We start from the raw sequence: 9,719 nt of genomic DNA on the forward strand, positions 1-9,719 counted from the left end.
CACTCACACACAAACCTATGCATGTGCACACCATTTGCAAAATCACAACCATGCACACATCCTTGCGCACACATCTGTAGTTGTGCCCACACCTGTAGCTGCACGCGCGCGCACGCGCGCAAACACACACACACACACTACACCAATGTGCATGTTTTTATACATGTGCACATACTTCTGCCCATGCAGACATTTTTATATATGGTGCACATCAGGGCCAGACCCATAGGGAGGGAAGAACCAGGTGAAGAGGGGCATTTAGGCTCCTTGTAGGATGCCATTTTCAGGAAGAAGACAAAAGTCAAAGGGAGAAGACAGCTCATCCTCTCACAGTTGTGGCCCAAGTTCACTCAATAGCTTAGGAAAAAGTGACTACCCAGAGTCCAAGATGGAGTTTTCAGCATTGTACTTTCTTCCTCTTGTGCCATAGACATCCAGGAAAATCTAATTTTCATTAGGAAATGGAAGTAACATACATCTTCCTTTTAAGGCCATCCCTGGACTAGGAAATCCCAGTATGGGATTTTTATTTGCAATAAATATGCTAGGTTGAGTAAAATTGGATCAGAGCTTGGCAGGAATAACTAGTTCCCCAGGGGACAGTCCTCTGTGTGGGAGATAAACTGATGTGGCAGGATGTATAGCCTTCAGGCTAAAATTAGGTTACCTTTTAAATAATCATATTTCACATGGTTCTATGAGCACCTACGTAATAACCCCATTTTTCCCTTTTGGACTACAAAGCCTAAAATATTTGTTATCTGGTCTTTTACAGAAATTGCTTGTCAATCCCTGTTCTAAACAACTACAGAAACTTCCAGTTATTATCGGTCAAACTGAAAACCCGTTGCAGCTAGCAGAGGCTCCTAACCTCCAACTCTGCCCCAGAATGGTAATGATGGGGGTAAAGAGTGATTTTCTTCAAGGCCACTCCTCTCGTTTCCCTTATCTGACCTGTCCTTCTTCTTCCTAGCCATGTTTCAAGGTTTTCAGAAGCCTGTCTCATCTATTCTGGTCTTCACTGACAAGTCCCTGACCACACATGGTTGCATGATTTGCCTTTGCTTCATACTCATCCTTTACCCCAAGGGAGAGTATAAAAAGGCCCAGCATCCCCCATAGCACTGGAAGAGAGCTAGACCAGAGTCACTGTTGGGTAGACAGGTACTGCTGAAGTCAAATCACAGAGAACAACATAGGGACATCACCCAGAGTCAACGCCCAACTTGTCATTTCTAGAAGAGCCCCCTGCACTAAGAGAAATGCATTGCTTCATCCCCAACTCAAAAGTGCTCCAATCATTAACACAAAACAACTCACATCCCAGCTCCATGGGGAAATTCCTCAAAGTCCTGGTACTCAATTCATTTTCCCTCTCCAGGCAGTGTTCCGGTAATGTGAACCAGAATGGCTCTGGGCTTTTTGAAGCATATGACATCAACTTGTTTCTCAACCTGACATTGCTTGAGGTTCAGCAAGCACCTGGGCAGAACAAGAAAAAGCTTAAGTAACTGCAAAGTGGAGGCCAGGTGTTCTGAGGCAGAGAAGCTCATCTTAAACAGACGAAAGATATCTAAGGGCAAACCTGCTGTAAGTGCTGCGGCCCCTGGAGCTGGTAGATTATAAACCCAGGGGTGATTTCCTGTCCCAGGGGCCAAGAAGCAGCATCTGGATAAAAAGCTTGGCCGAGTCCACTTGATTTAATCTCCTCAGGAAGGTAAAATCAGTGACAACAGAGAAATGGGGGCAATCAGAGGTGAGATGAGGCCAGGGAGGGACTCTACCTCAAATGGCCTGGGTAAAAGCTTAGCCATTCAAATTCTTTCTTGCTAAATATGCTAAAAGGCAAGTCATGGCTGCTGCTGTAATATAGTGGTGTTTTACTTCCAGCTTCCCAGCAACAGGTGTTGGAGAGATAAAAATCGCTTGAACATCAGTTCCCTGCCAGCAGGTCAGGGAAGTCCCCCAGGTCACTGACATCTAGTATCAGTGACTAACAGGACTATCTAACTCAAAGACTCTCTCAACTCCAGAATTCCCACTCTAATTATCTTGATTGCCTTTGAAAAATCTATTCACAAACTCACAATCACAAAAATCTACCCATACTAGCAAATGGGAAGATTCACATTCTCATTCCCCACCCACCCTCCTACTCCCATACACACAGCTAAAATACTGCCCACTTCTGGGGCTTTTTAAAGATGTAGTCTATCCTAATTGGACAAGTATCTCCTGGTGCCTGGATCCATTAAAGATTGGATGCCACATTCTCTATTCTTCTCATCATACTTTAGTCCAAAAGGATCAAGCTTTCAGGTCAAAAGTAGTGACTAGCCTTTAAATTTTAGGGAGGCTAGAGCCATAGGCATTACACAGCCAGATCCAATCATTATCTGTTTGCTAAACTACAAACATGCACTTTAAAGGCGTAGGAGGATTTGGAGGGGAGACAGTGTGGCACTGAGATTTGGCAAGATGCCCTGCTTTTAGGCAGACTGTAAATTATAAATAAATAAAGTGTCTCTGTTCTTCTTCCTTTACTTTAGTGCATAATGAAGAACAACAGAGCTCTGCCTGCTCAATCCTTTTGTTTCCTCCTCAGATTTGCTGTTAATAGTTTCTGACTGGAAATGATTCCATGCATGCACAGATGCTGGCTTTGATTATTGTGTGGACAACTCCTTTAAATCCACAATTTCCAGACATCAATTCAGCAGATCCTTCCTCACCTCTGTGGAGACCTGAACACACCCTCAGGCCCTTGTTGTCCTGAGGAAGGTTACCACAGTGGGTCACCAGTCTGCCTTGGTGAAGAAGAGAAACAGCCATTCTTTTGGTTATTCAGCAGAGCAGACAGCTAATTCCTGAGAGAAACTGCAGCTAGTGTTATTTCTACTGTAATGTTTTCCCCCAACCATCTAGTGAAAGGGAAGAAAGGGATTCATTCTGAGTGGGGGTATTAGTCAGGGTAAGGCCACAGTCTACAGAAGGCAGCCTTTAAAGAGAATAAGCAAAGTCTTCTGCTTGGCTTCTGGCCGCTGCTGTCGTGGTTAAGGCACCACACTGCCCTCAGTCACACCACAGGGGGTGTCAACCAGAAGGCACTGTGCCCTCTGAGACTTTACACTGAGACTATGCTTGTCTGCACAGGCTTGGTGCCACTGGGAATCAGGCTTGTTTCTCAGAGCTGTTGAGAGCTGATAACCTGCTCACAAAGCAGACTTCAGACCTCCAGTCCCAGGAGGCCTTGGTGAAGCTGTGGGGGTTCTGGCCAAACTTCTCCTTCTAGCTCCATCCATACTCAATGCTGACAGGCATTTGAGTCTGTCACCCTGTCAGTGTGTTGCTATGGTGTCCATATCACAAACCTCTTGAGAGAAAGAGAATTCACCCACCTTCTGTGAGGCACCAAGGGGGCCTATCAGAAAGATATTGCTGATCAAACTTTAGCTTTCCAAGTTCCCTACTCAGTGGAGAGATTTGTTCTGATTCTAAGATCCAAAACTGCAAGTGACAGACTAAGAAATAAAAATTAAAAAACCAAAACAAAACTACCAACCAAACTTGGGTTGTAGAAAAACTAACATTTGCCTTGACCAAGCAACATTTTTATTTTCTGGGATAAAAATAAAGAGGATGAAGAAGAAGAGGAGGAGGAAGAAGTCTTCTAACATCATCAAAATGGTCTTTGAAGAAAATGATGATAATTGATTAAGGCGCACAGAAAAGTCAGGTTTGCCTTTTTTTCCCCCCCAGAACATTTTCTGCCATAGACACAAAGCACCGATAAACATCCGAGAGAGAGGCTTGGGGCACAAGAACCAGAACAGCCATCCCAGCATCTCTGGTTCTAACAAAAAGGTCACAGAAAAAAACATCATACCACCCTCTCCTCCATAAATACACCATATATCATGGAAAATATCCCAAATATCTCGGGCTGAAAGACAGTACAAAAATCCACTCACTGGTCATAAAAAATAAGCTTTTCTCCTATGCATAAATATAACTGTATATAAAGCAAACTTGTAGCACATGGATAGGGAAGGCTTACAAAAATCTCTTGGGATCTGGGCTATTTAAAGTCTCTTTTTTTGTTTGGGTTTACCCTCTGCTGGGTATAGGAAACTGGCTACAAATACATCCATCTCATAGCGCTCACCATTTCAACAGCTCCTGCGTCATGGAATGTGGTATTTTTTAAAAATAGGCGACCCTTGGAGTCATGGAAAGGAGAGGGGAAATGGGGGCTCAAGGGAGGGAGAAGAGGAGGGAAGAAAAGAAGGAGCCAATTTAGGCTACAGGGTGGGTTTGAAATACTCTGTGGTAGAGACACTCAGGTTCAGAAGACTTCCCCTGCCCCAAGGACCCCCAGTCTGCCTGCATCTCCATTCAGAGATCTGTTTCCCGGCTGGTGTCCAGGCAGAGGGCATACAGGGACCTCCTTAAGTCCACGTTGCTCTTGGCCTTGAGGTTGCACTTCTCTATGGGGCAGCTGCCTCTTCGGACTCCCTCTGCATTCTCCAGGGAGGCCCCAGCCTTGCCCAGGGAAACTTTGCTCCAGCTGGCCTTGCGCAGGCCTCCACCGTCAAGCCCGGTCCCCTGGCTGTGACTGCCCTGCTCTTCCTTAAGAACTGCCTGCTCCTCGTGGTCTGTCTCCCGGTGGTAGAAGTAGTTGAAGTTGGAGACGATCACAGGCACAGGCAGGGCGATGGTGAGGACCCCAGCAATGGCGCACAGCGAGCCCACGATCTTGCCCCCCACAGTAACAGGGCACATGTCCCCATAACCCACAGTAGTCATCGTAACAACTGCCCACCAGAAAGCATCAGGGATGCTGGAAAAGAGCGAGGCATCGTCATCGGCCTCTGCAAAGTAGACGGCGCTGGAGAAGAGGATGACTCCGATGAAGAGGAAGAAGATGAGCAGCCCCAGCTCGCGCATGGAGGCCTGCAAGGTCTTGCCCAGGATCTGGAGCCCCTTGGAGTGGCGCGAGAGCTTGAAGATGCGGAACACGCGGACCAGGCGGATGACTCTGAGGATGGCCAGGGACATGGCCTGCTGCCCGTTCTGGCCACCGCCTCCCACGCCCCCTGGCTGCTGCTCGGCCAGCTCGGTGCCCAAGGTGATGAAGTAGGGGAAGATGGCCACCACGTCGATGATGTTCATGATGTTCCGCGAGAACGCCGCCTTGCTCGGGCAGGCAAAGAAGCGCACCAGCAGCTCGAAGGTGAACCAGACGACACACGTGGTCTCCACGATGAAGAAGGGGTCGGCCAGGGTCCTCGGCAGAAGCGGTGCCACCGTGGGTCCGGAGGGGGGCGCCATGGGGCCGCTGCCGTTGGCGCCCGGGGCCGGGGCGGGAGCCTGGTGGGACGCCTGCGCGTGGCGCAGCTGCTCGCGCTCATCCCTGAACTCGGGCAGGGTCTCCAGGCAGAAGGTGATGATGGAAATGAGAATGACCAGAACCGAGACGATGGCGATGGCCCGCGCGGACCCCGAGCTCTCCGGGTACTCGAAGATAAGCCACACCTGTCTCTGGAACTCGTTCCGGGGCAGGGGCTTCTCCTCCTCCTTAATGAAGCCCTCGTCTTCCCGGAAGCGCTCCATCGCCTCGTCGCCCAGCTGGTAGAAGCGGATCTCGTCCGCGAACACGTCCAGGGAGACGTTGACGGGCCTCCGCAGCCGGCCCCCCGACTGGTAATAGTAGAGGATGCCATCGAAGCTGGGCCGGTTGCGGTCGAAGAAGTACTCGTTCCTCAGGGGGTCGAAGTAACGCAAGCGCTTGGCCGGATCCCCCAGGAGAGTGTTGGGGAACTGCGCCAGGGTGCCCAGCTGCGTCTCGAAGCGCAGCCCCGAGATGTTGATGAGGACGCGCTGGTGGTGAAGGGACGCCGCGCCCAGCGCCTGGTCCTCTGCCATGCCCAGGACAGGGTCGCCCTCTCCCTCCTCGTCCTCAGGAGGCGGCGATCTCGGCGGTGGCCGCTCCCGGGGCAGAGGGTGCAAAGGCTGCCCTCCCAGGTCCGCGCCCTCCTGCGCACTGCGCCGCCTTGGTGCCGCCTCGTAGCCCCCTTCGCCAAGCCCTGCCGTCGGGGGGCACTGCAGCGCTCCCCCTGTGACCTGGCCACAGCCTGCCCGGGTCTCACCTCCTCCTCGGATAGTCATGGCACCGCCGTTCTCCAGGGGCACCAGGGCGATTTCCATGGGCAGGGGGCATACTGCGCCCCTGACGACCCGCTCTGGTGCCCCCTGCGCGCTCGCCGTCAGGCACCCGGCGTTGGGCTCCTCTCCTGCGAGCAGCCAGCGGGCCCCACTTTGGGGCGGGCTGGGGTTGCTGGCACGATCCCCTCACTTGGCCCTGACGTCAAAGGAGCCGCTGCCCTGCTCTCTGCCTCTTTGCTCTGGCAGCCTGTTACCAAGCAGCCGAAAAGCCTCTTTCCAGTACATGCAACCTTCAGCCCCCCTGTCTGGCTGATCCACGCTTAGCCAGCCACCCTCCGTGGCTCCCCCTCCTTCCTGCTGTCCCCTCCTCCTGCTCGCGCCTCCCCTCTCGGGTCTCCTGGCAGCGGGTGTCTCTCTTGAGGGCGCAGCTGGGGCCCAGGGCTAGAGAAGGGAGGGGGGCCGAGCGGGGCGCAGCCTGGTGGAGGGAGAGAGGAAAGAATGGAGGGAGGCAGTGGGGAGGATGGAGGAACAGGTTGTACCGAAAGCGCTGAAACTCCCAGGGCAACCAGATGAGAATAGCTCTGCATTTCAGTTCACCTGGGAATCCGCTGAATGCCTTAGTGAACGCCAGGGGAGATGAACTGCCTTGCATTGAAGGCAGGAGGCTTTCAGCTGGGTCAGCATAGCAAAGAGAGAGGCAACTGTTTTCAATGTATCTTCTGAAGGACTACAAGTTATCTCCTCTTTGGGGGGAAAAGGGGTGAGGTTGACAGAGTTTTGGTTTGGAATTAAAATAATAACAACAAAAACTGTCTCCAGACTGATAAAGAAATTACCCCATCCTTCTCCCTCCCCAGCCCTCTAAAAAAGGCACAAAGCTAAAACCTTGTTGTGTCCCCTTGCAGTGTCCCTCTGCCTCTACCCTTAGGGTGGCTTGGTTCTCTGTCCAAACTGAGGTTCCAGGCAAGGATGACCCTGACAGGCAAGCAATGGATTGGGGATATTGACTGTCTAGTCGCATAACCTCTTGGACATACACAGTTCCTCTGCTCTGTCCATCAAATTTTGTTTGTAGAAAGCAAACACAGAAGGAAAGGACAGATGAAAAGCTCTTAGAAAGGACTGTTTTTGCCTGGTGAAGTGTGGAGCTAGCAACTGAAGCAAGTTTTGCCTTCAGAGGTGGGGCTGGAAGCCACACTGGAGAATTCCCAGGGGCAGAGTGAAAAGGCAACCAGCATTTTCTTATTATGCACCGGACTCATTTCCGGCAGTTTACAAATATTGAGTCCTGTATTCCTCATAGTAACTTGTCGTGGGTGCTGTAAAGTCACTTCTGACACAGTGAACCAACAGGACAGAGTAGAACTTCCTTTAAGCATTTTGTAGGCTGTGGTCCCTTGGGGAACATTCCACTAGGTCTTTTCTCCTGCATACCTGTAGTTTGCAGACTTTTCGGTTAACAGACTCCTGTTTAAACCAGGGCACCACCAGGACTCCTTACAATAAGTACTTTTGCTCCCATTTTTTAGATTAGGAAAATGAAGCACAAAGAAACATTAATTTACCCAAGGTCACACAGGTAGAAAGTGTCAAAACTTGTCTTCAAACTCAGTCAATTAAAGTTTGAACCCTTGAATCCTTATATTTCATTGCATCTGTAGACAAATAACCCCCTTTCCACAGCCCAGCATTCCCTCCTGCCAACATCTGACCTGAGAGCTTTAGTTTCTTACTACAGGAAGGAAGGGAATCACTGAGGTAACATGTATGCCTTTCCTAGTTTAGGAGGCCAGGGACTTCCTGGGTGATGCAAATGGTCCATAGGCTAGCTGAAAGGTCAGAGGTTTTAATCAATATACAAGTGCCTTGAAAGAAAGGCATGGTGATCTACTTCCCAAGAAGCAACCACTGAAAACTCTGTGGACACAGAGTTCTTTTCTCATCTACATGGAGTCAGCATTAGTCCAAATGGACTCAGTAGCATTTAGTGCTTTAGGAACCTACTGTATCTTTCCCCGACCTTACCCCTGCACAGTTCTAATGGCCATCAATGTTGTTGTTGTTATGTACTGTCTAGTCAGAACCAACTAAAAGCTGATGCTCCAGTGAGTTTTCAGAGGCAGTAAATCTCATGGTAGGAGAACATCCATCTGTCTCCCGAGGAGCAGCTGGTCAAACCGTTTGCCTTTGGGTTGGCAGTGTAACTCCTTACCACCAAGCCACCAGAGCTCCTCGTGGCCACCAACAGTCATGAGAAATATCTGCCAAGGTAAAGTCATGTGAGAGACTCTGAACAGTGTCAGACACAGCCTCTGGATATTTGCTAGTTTTTAAGTTATCATAAGTTAACTGCCTTTTTGAATGAGTTGTCTACTCTGTTCTTACTCATCCCTACAGGGGATGTTTTGGAAACTTGGTTGTGGATGTGCACATGTGTTTCTTGAAATAGCAAGGTGTGGACAAACAAAACTGTCAGGATGTGAGAAACGTATGTGCACGTGGCTTTTTAAAAGGCCTGGATGCATGTGAATTTGGTGTGTGCAAATGCTTTTATTACTTGTGCTCAGCTGTTTTACAGATGTGCATGAGGGAGGAAGGAGGGACGAAAGGGAAAGTCAGCACATGGAGGCACAGATGGTTAAGTAAAGGGCTCTGCACACCTTTCCCAGACATACACAATTCATGTCTAGACTTCAGTTATCCCTGCTCCATTTCCACTTCGGTTCCCGCCCCTGCCCCTCTGCTCTGGGGAGCCTGGGGCTTCCTTGGCTTGTAGAGGGTAAGCGCATGTGCCTGGCCACTGTGTCTTGTTTACTAACTCTCATATAAATCCAGGGATGACATATTGGTTACATGGGCTCTCCTTAAGATCCCTGGGGAAAGGGTTCTCTGGAGCTCATCTTAAGGTGTCCCCGGGGAGACTATCTCCTGAAGAATTAGTACAATATAAACATTGTCCTGGCAGAACATGTAAGCCAGACCTCCTCTAATGTGGTATTTTCTCAAATTTGTTTTCTGTGCAACCCCTTATATTTACCGACTCTCATAGTTTTCTTTCAAAATTCCCTTCAGATGTCACATGTGGCAGTCATAGAGGTGTACTGCTCAAATCTGCCTCAACAAAAAAAAACTTGTTTTTCAGCTGCAATCAGTGTGTTTAGCTGACAACCTCCAGCTGTTAGAGCCCTCTGTGTCTGCTACCAGTTCAGGCAGAGGCTCTGCTATACGACCTGGCCATTTCTGCCCAGTGGAGACCCTGCCAAAGGACAGTCTTTGCCCTGTACCTCAGTCATGTTGGCCAAGATGTTGCAATATCCACATTGCCATCTAAAAATCTCCCTGTCCAGTCCTGCTTCCTTCACACTTTTACAAGCATCAGATTAACATCATCATCTGAAGGCCATTCCTGCAATATTTGCCTGCCTCCAGCGACACAGCTGATACATTTTTTACTGAAGTCTACTTTACTTTTTCACCCATTCAGTATTAGGACAAAGGCTTTGGTGGCTTAGACCATAATGTGTCAGACTTCTGAGGTCAGCAGTTCAAATCTG

The 9,719-nt window shown here is 49.5% G+C and overlaps 1 protein-coding gene across 1 annotated transcript; it reads right to left on the reverse strand.

Annotated features, from left to right (window-relative positions):
- Window positions 1–4,351: 4,351 nt before the first annotated feature.
- On the reverse strand, window positions 4,352–6,390 carry KCNA5 (potassium voltage-gated channel, shaker-related subfamily, member 5). The gene has a single exon (XM_006891293.1). It carries the CDS (start codon window positions 6,205–6,207, stop codon window positions 4,396–4,398), a length of 1,812 nt encoding a protein of 603 aa, XP_006891355.1. The 5' UTR covers window positions 6,208–6,390; the 3' UTR covers window positions 4,352–4,395.
- Between the last annotated feature and the right edge of the window lie 3,329 nt (window positions 6,391–9,719).

Source organism: Elephantulus edwardii, unplaced genomic scaffold (genome assembly GCF_000299155.1).
Source record: "Elephantulus edwardii isolate Elephantulus edwardi_28Jun2011 unplaced genomic scaffold, EleEdw1.0 scaffold00096, whole genome shotgun sequence".
NCBI classification, from domain to species: Eukaryota; Metazoa; Chordata; class Mammalia; order Macroscelidea; family Macroscelididae; genus Elephantulus; species Elephantulus edwardii.

Bases quoted from the DNA above. Each gene is read 5' to 3' on its own strand.
- KCNA5 (XM_006891293.1), bottom strand. From the start codon at position 6,207: ATGGAAATCGCCCTGGTGCCCCTGGAGAACGGCGGTGCCATGACTATC.